This window comes from Uranotaenia lowii, chromosome 2 (genome assembly GCF_029784155.1).
Source record: "Uranotaenia lowii strain MFRU-FL chromosome 2, ASM2978415v1, whole genome shotgun sequence".
NCBI classification, from domain to species: domain Eukaryota; kingdom Metazoa; phylum Arthropoda; class Insecta; order Diptera; family Culicidae; genus Uranotaenia; species Uranotaenia lowii.
Genome location: NC_073692.1, coordinates 41,697,366 through 41,710,834, shown reverse-complemented (window position 1 = coordinate 41,710,834; position 13,469 = coordinate 41,697,366). Strand labels below are relative to the sequence as shown.

Below are 13,469 nucleotides of genomic sequence, written 5' to 3'. Positions count from 1 at the left end.
GAGTGGATGGAAATACCAATAAGCTAATTCCGATCCTGCTACTGAGGAGGAGATGATGGCAAATGTTTTGGCGGAGCTGGTTGGTCCGAACAAGGTCCAGGAATGGGTCTTGATGGAGTTCGTGACCATTAAGGAGGAGTGTTGAGTGTGTAATGCTCACTGAAAACAACACAGATTGGCAACAGTGCCAGAAAAACGGTTGGTTGTTGTTTGTTCAACCAAAAGTGCTCACTCGTGTGCTAACTTCTGACAAATCAAGTCGAATAAAGTTTTCTTCTATTAATTGTTAATTATCACGTTTTGTGTTTCATTTCCGCTGAAAGTTAAACCCGCTAATAATCTTGACAATGTTTTTGCATGGCAAAATTTTCAAAATGTGCCGTACTGCCGTTCTAAGCAAGATTGTCCCATGTGGAAAAACGGGCAAATGAGAAAAACGCGATTGAAATATCAGCTATATTTCCAATTTTTCTCTCAAACTAAAAATTCACCGACAGTTTTTTCGTAGTGAACAGTTCAAGTTAATCATTTTACAATGTTTACAATGTTTTCTGCCAAAAAAATTACATTTCCTACAAAAAAAACAGCAAATTAGAGCCAAAAATGCTCCGTGTGACACTTTTGCGTAGAATCAGAACGCATGCCGATGCTAGTTCTACGAAAAACTGTCACACGGCTACAATTTTTCTATCATTTTAAAAGCTTGCGTAGTTTATTTTTTTGCCAAAACTCATGCTAAACCGTAATTTGAGAAATACGTTCCTCTTTGTTTATAAAAATGTATAGTTGAGTATGGATCTTGTAAGTAGTGCCTACCGAAAAGTGTTTAGTGAAAATTTCTCTGAATAAAACACTCAAGGCTTCTCGCTCCTCCTCTGCCCTCTATTTTAGTGTTCTTTTCAGTAAATAACATTAAATTCAACAGTTTGAACTCATCTTAAGACAATTTTTTGATAAAATTTGCATTTTTCATAGAATTTTCTCTAGTGTGACATTCTTGCGTAGAACTATCAACATAGAGACAACCACCTTGATGAAAATTTCGTATAAGTTCAGAACAAAGTATACTTGTTTGTGTTTTTATTCGAAAGTTAACACTGAAAGAGACCGTTTCCAGCAAAAAAGTGAAAATGACCCAAAAGTCACATGGGACATTCTTGCGTAGAACGGCAGCGTAGGTGTCAAAATTTCTACCACTTTTTTCCAACACCAGTGTACAATTGGTTCCAAAAATATGTCATAGACAAATAACTTTAAAATTGAATTCAGAGCTTTGAACTCCTTGGAAATCAGTTAGATAATCGTTGAAGGGGGAAACCAACCATTCGCCTTCGACAAACTATAACTATCTTATTCCTTAATTTGTTCGCTAACACTACCTAACACGTGTTGTTCTAATGCAAAAGTACAACCGTCACTCGGCCAAAGTTTCCGCCTGGATCTCACGTACCTCTTGGAAGAGCAGCTGCTTCCACTGTGCCAGGCTGAGGTCCTGCTCGTCCAGCGAATGATCGTACGGAACCGGGGCCGGTCGGTTGACCTCCGACTCCTGGATCCAGCTACGAGGAATGTAGGGATGGTTGAGCGCCTCATCGACCGATATCCGTTCCAGCGGATCGATCGTCAATATTCGCCTCAACATATCGCGAGCATTGGCATTGGTGAGAGAGGGCTGATCCCCATAGGGTTGACCTTCGGCGGATCCGAATTCGGAATCTGGGAACAGCTGCTCGAAGCTGGGTGCCTCGTGCACCGGAAGGGTGTTAAGGTATCGCCTGGCGGACTCGTTAGTCCTTGATATGAATTGTTCTGACGGAGTTCCGAGCTTTGTGACGATCTGGTTCCACTGATCTACGTGATCTGTCCCGGGGAGAAATACCTTTCCCGTTATGAGCTCGGCCATGATGCATCCAATAGCCCAAATGTCTACTTTGGTGTCGTACTCCATGTTGAGAATAATTTCCGGTGCTCGATAGTACCTGGTCACGACGTATTGTGTCATCATGAAGTTGGTTCCTACACTGCGTGCCAGACCAAAGTCGAGGATTTTTAGCGAACAATCCGCCTTCACTACAATGTTTGTCGGTTTCAGATCTCTGTGAATAATTCCGGCCGAGTGGAGATGTTTGATTCCGCACAGCATCTGATAAATCAAAAAGGACAACGTCTCGTGGTCCAAGGAATTCCCGATTATGTGGTTCAGGCTGGTATCCATCTGTTCCGTGTAGAGGTAGATGTCGCTGAAGCTTTCCAAAGTTGTCTGCGGAGACGAAGCAAACCACAGCTTGATGACGAAGGGATGGTCCATCAGTCGCATCAATTTGATCTCCCTGTAGGCTCGCTTGGCATGCGTTACATCCTGGAATGGACGGGACAGCTTCTTGATGGCCACATTCTTCCCCGTTTTGGTGTCCAGTGCTCCACTGAAAAAGATACAGTTTTGCGTTAATACCGGAAAGGTATTTGAAAGATCAAAGAATTGCTTACCAAACAGCACCCTGAGCACCGATCCCGATCGGATATAAGTTTTGGAATCTTGAAGGTACATTGAACTCGGTGTTTCTGGAACTATTTAGGAGACTTGGTTCTTGATCCATAGGACCATTATCCTGGCCTGCCATCGTAAATCTGAAATTAGAATGGAATAAAATGGTCTATTAAGAAGGTAGGAAGAAACTATCTTTTTTACGGTTGAGAATTCAACTGAAGAAATGTTCCGCCGGGCGGTTTCTTATAAAGAACCTTATCATTGTTGGCTTTCTGAGCGCCTCATCGTGTTATCATTCCTTCAAGAAAATTTATGACGTCGGGAAAACCCCGATGAAGAAGCTATCTAAACATATTCGGGAAATATTTCCATATAGCATCTGAAATCACAGGATATGCCTTATAGACATTAACATATCGTTGGTATTAATACGTATGTACGATACACATTTATTGTCGATGACCAGGGGATGCGATGCAGCGAAATTAAAAATTAATTTTTTTTGTTTAAAAATGTTATGAAGTTGTTAGTAAGCATCCCTCGGTAATTTAGACTGATCCACGGAAACATCTGGATTGCTCTTAGACGACGAGGAGTTCCAGAGAAGCTAGTCCATCTCATCGAAGCACAGTACGAGGCATTTTCGTGCAAGGTATCCGATCCAATCTCGGTAACTGCTGGAGTGGACAAGGATGTGTCTCCTCACGACCTTGTTTATGTCAAGACACATCTTTGAAGCACAGTTTAAATTTTTTTTAATTAATTTTCTAATGCGTATCTTATATAGCGATGTTTTTTTTTCAGCACCACTCAAGCGTCGACAATTTGACACGCTGCCAGACGCATACCGGTCGTTGAATATGACCGATTCTCTGTTTACAGCCGTAAGCACGTGGTCGTTTCATCGAATCTCGGAATCAATTCTCAGAAATTGCTCTCAGCGCGCGGTTGCCTGAGTCAAGCCGTTTAATTATAGGCCAATCGTGGGGGTGATCTTATATTCTCCGAGGGAGCGAAAAACATGATTCATGAATCCATTTCTCTCCAGCTCTCCAAACTCTCTCACACTTGGACCACCAATCTGATTCGGTAATACTATGCCTGCCTACGTCATGAATCGAGGATCGCCTCTGGCTATGGATGCGTCATCAAGTGGATCGGACCGGACCAGCTGGCTCTAGAGTCCGGTCCGTAAAAGCTCTCTTATTAACGACGTCATAGATTGGGAGCATTTCTCACCACCAGTTGCTTCAAAAGAGATCTACTAGTTGCTTATAGCTATGTCTTTATAGTGTCTACTAAGTGCGTTCCAAGTCGTGACGACATGCTTTCTGACCGTTTATTATTCAAACAGAACTTGTTCGATCAACAATCGGGGCCGGTTTGATTCTTTCGCTCTCGGCCAACAGCCGGACAGAGCAAGCAGCAGACGTGTGCTTATCAAAACGGATATCGCCCAGTATGTATGCTCACCGCACCGCGGTTTGAGGTAAATGGATTGTTCTTTTGGTTTGGGTTTTTCCCAAACGTTTTAGTCTAGCCATAGTGCAGTGCAGATGACTATACTTCCAAGTATATGAATGAACTAGGTATGCGCAAGGTTAACTAGTGCGTATATTGAGCTTTGTTCAGGATCTTTTTTTTTGTTAACTAATAAGAAAGCAGTGGAATTCTTTCCTAGATTGCTCTTAATTCCATTCGGTTTTGATATGGTAATCATAATAGTAGGGACCCTTATTAAATAGGAATGTAGACTTTCAAAATTGAATTTAAGTTCAAAATTATTTCTTTCATGGCACCCTGCAGCGTCTACTTAGATGCCTTAAACACAGCGACTCTACGTCAGATAAATAACATTGAAAACGAGAACGACAGGATGCTTGACCTCTGCTTTGTTTACGAAGGGTTCAGGACGACGATCGATTTAGCTCCCGCTCCACTCGTCAAAGCTGTCCTACATCACCCAGCTCTAGTGGTCTCATTAGGTGCCGCTAGGTTATATTCTCCCATTGAGAAAAGGTCTTACTATAAAAAATTTCTAGAATATGGATTCCGAAGCTATCTTGCGTGTTTTGGAATCAATCGAATAGGAAGTCGATCTCGATCTTTGTTATTCCAACACAGCTGCCGAGACATTTATTAATATCCTTAACTACACTATCGATCGCCATGTGCCGGAACGAAACGTAGGTGGTAACGGGCTACGGGCTCCGTTGGTCACTAAAGAACTGCTAAGAAGATAGCTAAAAAACTTGCCCTTCGTAGCTATAACAAGCACTAGTCGTTCTACGCTCAGAACGAATACCGCAAACTGATTTCGGCATATAAAAAGACCAGTAAGCGCTGCTACCAGAACTATCTTAATCGGCAACAGCGAAACTTAAAGACCAATCCGAAAAATTTTCGCAAGCACGTAAAAAATCAGCGGATAGAAACAGGACTCCCGTCCCACAGATTTCTGGACTGAAGCACAGCTGATTTCGAACCCGAAATTTGTTAGCTCTTCGCCGAGAAATTTTCAAGCGTTTTTACAAACAGGGGGCATTTCTTCAGAGCAACTAGCCAGGGGTTTCCGAAATATTTTACCACAAGGTTCATCTTTGAGTGATTTTCCTAATTGAAGATGCAGGGCCCGGACGAAATACAAGCAAATTTTTTGGAGCGTTTTATGCCACTTTTACTGACTCCCATCATATATTTTTTTCAATCAACTCATTTTTCCCCTCACTGTGAAAGGAAGCTCATATGTTTCTTGTCTACAAAAATGGGGACCGTGGGATATCAGCTCTAGGCGCGATATCCAAACTCTTAGAACTGGTCTCTTTATGGATTCTGTTTTCTCGATTTGCAAGCCTTACATTTCCAACGACCAGCATGGATTCATGCCTAAACGATCCACAACTACCAACTTACTGAGCTTCACATCTTTCGTTCAAGACTGCTTTGCCAAGAAGACCCAAACTGACGCCATTTACACTGATCTCTCTGCTGCGTTCGACAAAGTAAACCATGTATTGCTATCGCAAAGCTCGGACGCTTAGGATTCTGTGGATCTTTACTGGATTGGTTCCGAAGTTATCTAACGGGACGGAAATCATCCGTTCGAACTGGTGGATCCTTTTCCAGGCAATTCCCTGCCCCCTCAGGAGTGCCCTAAGGAAGCCATTTAGGTCCGATAATTTTCGTAATCTACTGCAATGACGCACTCTCGCTTCTTGACGGCACAAAACTCGCTTATGCTGATGACCTGGAACTTTTTCACGCCATAAATAACCAAGACGACATCGACTTTTTACAGCAGCAATTTGCCGTATTTGCTCACTGGTGCGACATTAACTGCCTGCAGTTCAACCGCAGCAAATGCTCGGTTGTATCATTTTCCCGTAAGCTGCACACCCGAAGCAAAACCATCACTCGAGTGGACCACATCAACGATCTAGGGTCTAGGAGTTATCTTCGATCAATGGCTTCAAAGACTTCAAAGACTTGTACTGCCTTGAAAGACTTTATTGCTGCTTAGTTCGTTCCATTCTCGATTACGCATCAGCTGTCTGGTATCTATCGGAACGGAGCTGAACGAATCGAGGCTTTCCAGCGCGGCGCTTCCTACGTCACTTGAATTGCCATGATCCGTTTCGTCTGCCAAGCTACGAAAATCGTTGCCGCCTCATAGATTTGGATACGCTTCAAGTTCGTAAAAACGCTACACGAGCTCTGGTTGTGGCTGACCTGGTAATCCAGCTTGTTGTCGTCGGAGTGTAGCATCGATTTTCTCCTGGATCATGTTCGGGATCACTTTGCAGAGTACTTTGAGAGTTGTACAGATCAGTTCCCGCACTTGGTCAGGTGCAATGAGGTACAAAGAAAGGTGACGAACAAACACGCACACTCTTCCAGAACTCGTGATTCAAAAAGTAAAAAGGTAAACAAAGCCTACGTCACTTGCCAGGATGTTTATGTATCCTAGGCGAGAATCGTAAACAGTAGTTGGCAATGATTTTTTCTCTCTCGTTTTCGCTGGTACAGCGATGATGGTTGTTTGTTTAAAAATGCAACTGACGTCAAGAATTGTCTTGGTTACAATGTTTACAAAAAAACCCCTTTACAACACCGAAAAAACTTTTCACATTAGCGCTACGTGAAAATGTACATAGATTTTTGCCACCCTGAAAATCATGATAAAGCTACGTGAATTTCAGGTAGCAAACAGAGCTCGCGTAGCAAGTAGAATTCACGTAATTTTCATATGAGTTGTAAGTGAAATCCATCTGAAGCGTACGAGGGGGGGATTTGTTCGCTACATGGGATTCACGTAGATTTCAATAACATATTAACGTTTTGTGTTTTGTTTCGCCCACTGGAAATAAGAAGAATTTGATTTTGAAAAGGAATTTTATTTAACCGATGAAATCACATAACACGATAGCTTTTCATTTACACTTATACTATTTATAAATATTTCACTTCACTTCACATTTCACATTTAATTTCACTTTACGACGACCGTCCAGAAAAGTTGCGCCTCCATTGCAGTTATTTGACTGACCAGCTGCTCGAATTCCAGATTCTGTTGGAATAGCAAAACATATAAAAAACAACAAAAATATTTAAAAATTATTCACTACTTACAAAAAAAAACAGTTTCTCCATCTCCTAAAAAGTTCCCTCAGCACTTGGACCCACGCCATATTGAGAACTGTTTTCCTTTACATAGATTTTACGTGAAAAAACCACTCCAGAGTTACGTGAATATCACATAGAATGCACCAAATCCCTCTGTACTTGGCGGATCACTGGATTTTCACGTAAATCGAATGTGTCTTTATTTTGACAGCATTCAGCTATGTGAATTTCACGTAAGAATCAAGTGTTTTTTTATTACCTTCTAAGTGCTTCATGTAACTCAAGCAAAAATTCACGTAATGAGTGGCTACGTGAAAATCCAGGTGGATTTAACGTTTTCTTTTCGGATGAGTGAAGGATACCCTGCATCCAGTCCAACCTGTATACACATCTCAGGTGGCGATGGAAATCCCGTGCTAAGTGTTAGTAAGTTTTTTTTTGTAAACATTGAAACCATGACAATTTGTGACGTCAGTTGCATTTCCAAACAAACAACCAACAGCGAAAACTTGTTACCGGTTGAGCGTCTTGCCCTACACCACCACACCAAGAACACTCAGGAAAAGCGAAGGTGAGTGTGAACGCACTCCACCTTAAGCTTAGCTGGCACCTGAAAGTAGGCAAGCGACAAATATTCGAGCTCGAAAGAATAACGTCCTTTAAATCTAGTTTATGTAGTCTAATTATTAAATGTTCTTTTTATATGTAGCATAATTAAACTCAGTCGCTTCTAGGAAAATCGTTTACGTTATTATTAAAATTCACTCTAGCATTTATAATCAAATAAAGTTAACAGCTCAGGGACTCCCAACGGTCAACTTGAAAGGAGAAGAGAGTTTTACACAATACATACATGAAAACACTTTACAAATCAAGGAACAGTACAAGAGGCTTCCCGAATACGAAAATATTGTAACACAACAGTTCCTGTAGTAGTTATAAAACGATAAGAAACAGTGTAAAAAAACGTTTAGAAAATGATATCTGAAACCATAAAAAACATTGCACTTATCTTGAATTCCAAAACGACGGTCTGTTGAATATGGCGTTAAGTTATGTTACTGTTTAAAACTGTTAAAACTTTTATATGGAGACACTGTCCTAGGAACAGTTCGGGTACGGTTTATAAAACGCTAATGGATAACGTTTTCAAGGCATTGAACTGTTTCTAGAATGAACATGTGTGGGCATATTTTAAACGATTTATCAAACCGTAGATCAAACTGTTACGGAAATCGGATTGATTGTTATACGAACCGTTTGTACTAAGATTACTGTTTTTTCTATGGTGTTTCATACAACGTAACCATTGAAAAACTATTAGATTAAAAAGTTGAACTGCTAAGAGACGATAACCTAAAAGCTTTTTAAATGCTTAAGAATGATGTTTACCAATCATCAAACTATTTACTAAACGTCACAAAACTCTTGAATATCACGCACACATATAAGTATATTTTGGAATTTTCGGATTGAAAGAATCAAAACTTTCTGGGTGATCACAATTTATTTGAAATATTATCGTATTCCATACCTTACATACCTACATTTTAAATTGATTCTCCATATTTTCCTGATATTCATTTCCTCGTGAGTAATCGTTTGTCCGGTTCTAAACATTCCGACGGCTTATTTGCTTGTGCAGAATATGATTTAGCAGCCTGAAAAAAGAAAAGAGAATTGGTTCTCAATATTCTTTGATGTAATCTTGTATACCTAAAGTTTACTGAAATGATTTAAAAAAAAAAAACTTATCACCTACCTGTTACAAAAACAACCCGATGCTCCTCGACAGCCGCGGTGTTAAAATTTTCACGGGCATTGCCGCTGCCGTAGCCGGATGCTGCTCCTTGATTGAGCTGGCAGCCTCCGAAAAAGTATCCGTAATCATCGGGGATTGAAGGCGGCGTTCCAAAACCTCCGAAATAGTTGAAATTTTCAGCCCAACAGAGCCAAACTAGTCGAAACAAGACGCAAAAACAATACCGCGACGGACTGCGACCAAAAAAAAAACAACGAGGGCAGCCAACAGTCAGTGGTGCCAAGTGATAAGATTTTTTAGAAATTATGTTTATTTATTTATTTATTTTGTTGCAAAAGTTTTAAATCATTATGACATTTGACTTATAATGTGTTAATTCATTTTTGAATGCAGCAATTGCATCTCAGACTGCCAGTTTCATTCGGTTTTACGTGGTTAAAACCTATATTACAAATATATTCATAAATGTGTACGAATTATTTCGTAAAACCACGTGGCAGCTCTGAACCACACTCGGTCATTTTTGACGTGAATATGACAGAAGGAATGAACGCTATGGGTAACGGTTTAGGATCATTGTTACACGCTCTTTTTTTTAACTCAAAATTAAGTATGACCGAGGTTCAAAACATAGTTCGATTCTATGAACTTAAAGTTAAGTACCCTTTTTCCTCCTTGCGATGGATCAAAACGGAGTTCGAACTGCGAACTCAAAATTGATCCCTTTTTTTCCTTCGGCGAGGGATCAAAGCTCAGTTCGACCTTATGAACTAAAAATTGAACTCTCTTTGTTGGACTGAAAACACTTAGCGAGTTCAGTCCGAACCGGAACAGCAACCAACGAACACGTCGCAAAATTTTGTCGCTCCGGAACAATTACCGGAAGACTATGAAGGAACTTCATAATGGAATGCATGTTCACCGTGTCAGCGTAAAATTCTGTCCGTCATTGTCATCATATGGTGAGCGGCTTGGAATGTCCGGAAACTTCCGGATGTTGTTTACTTCCCGTGGGAGGTAACATCCGGAAGTTTTCTTAGACCGGGAATGTCAAAACTTTCCACCGCTCTGTACCGGAACAGCAACATCCGGGTACAACAAATTTTAATCATCCTTTAATTCCCTGAAAATAAGCTACCCTCGAAAAAAGGATAAATTCGAGTTCGGCTGCCGAACTTAGTATTGAGTATGCCTATCAGAACTTAGTTTTGCTATTGCCCAGTTAAACTCAAAGTTGAGGGATGCCATCGAAGTGCTGTTTTGAACCAAAACTACTTAATTTTGAGTTTAAAAAAAAGAGCGTGTACGGTTCTATAAGAAAATTGAAGTAAATCGTCCATACAATTCTGTCACCTTTCCAGATACCATCACATTTTCACGTCAACGTCCATATTTCGTTCTCATCGTTGGCGAAGTAAAGTTAAGAAGAACAGCTACGTTAACAGATATAATCACTTTTTCTGAAGCCGTAGATGTATCGTATAGACTGTTTGAGATATGGTTTTTTTGTATGCGGGTTTTTAATTGGAAAATGTTGGTCATGAATGATTACACTAGTTTACAAAATTTTAAAAAAATCGTGAACTTGATTAACTGACCAACATTTTTAATGTAAAATCGGGCGCTGAATCCGAAAATGAAATTCAAAAAAATCTCAGTAGAACCGATTTTGAGTTATGCTCCAAATTTGAAATTTCGAAAAAATTAAAAAAGTTCTTGTACTTAGATGAAAATATCTCGGACGGCATAACAGTAATTTGAAATCCCTCTTTTGCATATTGAAGGTGAATAAGTTTTCTGTCGATCATCTGAACACTGTTTTTGCGTTTGACCAACAGTTTTGTTGATATTAGTGACTTTATGAGAAAAAGAATTATAAAAAACGCATTTTTTTAGAGAAAATTTTGTTTCAACGAAAGTTTTAGACTCGATGGCAGCATTTAAAAAATCTGATTTTTTTTGCACTTAAATGGTTATTTAAAACAAAGATTTCAAGTGGTTATTTATCAAAATCGGTTGAAAATTGAAGAAGTTATGGCTACTTTAACATAACTGAAATTTTTGGAGTTTTTAATAATTTAACGAACCGCAGTACACTTATCATAGTATAGGAAGAATGAAACATGATAAATCTCACTCGCTCCAAGTCAAAATTATTCATTAGCTTACCAGAAGGTCACATGCCAAGTTTCTGGAAGATCTGACCATAGGAAGGGGTTGCTTAAGTCTCAAACGTGAATAAAATTTTGAGGTATTTTGCCCGGAAGGAACGAAAAATACTGGTGTTTCATCAATAACTTTTTTCATCACTAGCTGATTGTTTTTTATGGTTGATTTTCTTAAAGCCTAAGTTGAGACAAATATTTCACCCGAAGACTGTAACTCGATTGGATTTGAAACAGAAAAGTTATTGCGGTTCAAAGGCCGCAAATTTTGTCCAACACGCAGTGAGTACTTTTTACGCATTGTGTTTTAAATATACGACAATTTTCGACCAAATACAATCTTTGAACCGCAATAACTTTTCTGATTCAAATCCAATCGAGTTACAGTCTTCGGGTGAAATATTTGACTCAACTTAGGCTTTAAGAAAATCAACCATAAAAAACAATGTTCGTTTGCGGTTCGTTAAATTATTAAAAACTCCAAAAATTTCAGTTATGTTAAAGTAACCATAACTTCTTCAATTTTCAACCGATTTTGATAAATAACCACTTGAAATCTTTGTTTTAAATTAACATTCAAGCGCAACAGAAAATCAGATTTTATAAATGCTACTATCGAGTCTAAACCTTTCGTTGAAACAAAATTTTCTCTAAAAAAATGCGTTTTTTATAATTTTTTTTCTCATAAAGTCACTAATATCAACAAAACTGTTGGTCAAACGCAAAAACAGTGTTCAGATGATCGATAGAAAACTTATTCACCTTCAATATGCAAAAGAATGATTCCAAATTACTGTTATGCCGTCCGAGATATTTTCATCTAAGTACAAGAACTTTTTTAATTTTTTCGAAATTTCATATTTGGAGCATAACTCAAAATCGGTTCTACTGAGATTTTTTTGAATTTCATTTTCGGATTCAGCGCCCGATTTTACATTGGAAATGACCTTCAGTTTACTGAGTTCAAAAATGCTGTAAACTAGTGTTATTAAACGGAAAAGGATAAGAAAAAGACAACGGTAGGGGTCCGCAGGCAAAAAGAAGGCTAAGGCCAAGTCTTTCCACTCTGAAACGCCAAGCTGATAAGTCGTTACATATCTTATCAAGCAGTGTCTAGCAAAGTGACAAAAGTGCGATATAAGTAACATCCGGTGTCCACATCTAACACTTAGGATAGTTAACAGTGGAATAAAAAGAATTTCGCTTGGAATAAGAGAAAATCAGGTATTTTGCCATAAAAACTAGACCCCGACCACTGGTAAACCCACATGTTTGTCTTAGGACCCATTATTTTAACCTGCTGAATTCCGGCCGAAGTTAGGTTAGGCCAGGCGGTCTAAAGGTACATCTGACCATCACTAAGGGCGGTACCAAGGATTGGTTGGTCCGCCAAATCCAGCCAGCGACCCAGTGAAAGGCCACCTAACCAAATATTACTCCAGCTAATCGTCGGTGCAGTTCACCGGGGTTTGAGTCAGTAGCCGATTCAGTCGATCACAGGTTCCGTCATCCACCTGTGAATCCGTCTATCCGTCCAACCAACCACCCACATCAGCCAATACCAGCCATCGTCGAAGCAGCGTTCCTTCATCAGCCGGCCCACACTTCACACTACACAACACGAGGTTTGTAACAATACAATTCTTAAACTAAATGACCGGTGTTTTACTGCTATCCAGTGGAAGTCCTTCCTTGCCCAAGACCGCCCTCGAAGGCCTCCGTTGCCGTCGAGAGCCAGTCAAGTCGCCGAAAAAGAGGCCGATGTAGTGCCCACCCCGGATCAGTTCTCGTGGCTCTAGACCAAGAACTGGGGGGATTGCTCTTTGGTCGAGGTCCCTCTGACTTAGATAGTATTAAACTATAGAGAAAAAATCATTGCCAACTGCTGTTTACGATTCTCGCCTAGGATACATAAACATCCTGGCAAGTGACGTAGGCTTTGTTTACCTTTTTACTTCTTGAATAACGAGTTCTGTATTAGTGTGCGTGTTTCTTCATCACCTTCTTTCCACCACATTGCATCCAGTCGGCCGGGAATGTTGCAGTATCCCAAATGTCAGCGAAAAGACGGTGCAACATCTGTGCTGACAAAAGGCAGAGTCGACTTTGAGCATTTCAGCAGGAATGCAATCGATTCCAGGCGCTTTGTTGAATTTCATGTCCTTGATTGCCGCTTCTATTTCAGCCAGCGAGGGCGCTTCCGAGTTGACGCCATTAATGCGACTTATTGTTGGCGAGAAATGTGTTCCGAAGGAAAATTTTGAACATGTTCAGAACTGTTTCGAGTGGATTTTAATTTTAATTTTATTGATGATTAAGTTATCATTTGGATCAAAATGTGATCCGTTGAGTTTTTATACAAATAAACAAAGATGTCTGTAGGTGGAAAAGTTATTCTTTCTCTCGTTAAAAAAAACCCGTAAGATCTGTC

At 39.8% G+C, this 13,469-nt stretch overlaps 1 protein-coding gene across 1 annotated transcript in view; it reads right to left on the bottom strand.

The window, feature by feature from the left end:
* Positions 1 to 581: 581 nt before the first annotated feature.
* LOC129748623 (stress-activated protein kinase JNK-like) overlaps positions 582 to 13,469 on the bottom strand; it is a 40,418-nt gene continuing 27,530 nt past the window's right edge. The window contains exons 2-3 of the mRNA XM_055743285.1: positions 2,488 to 2,628; positions 582 to 2,423 (exon numbers count right to left, since the gene is read on the bottom strand). Of these exons, the coding sequence (XP_055599260.1) occupies positions 1,415 to 2,423; positions 2,488 to 2,621 (1,143 nt within the window). The 5' untranslated portion in view covers positions 2,622 to 2,628 and the 3' untranslated portion in view covers positions 582 to 1,414. The remainder of the gene's footprint in view (positions 2,424 to 2,487; positions 2,629 to 13,469) is intronic.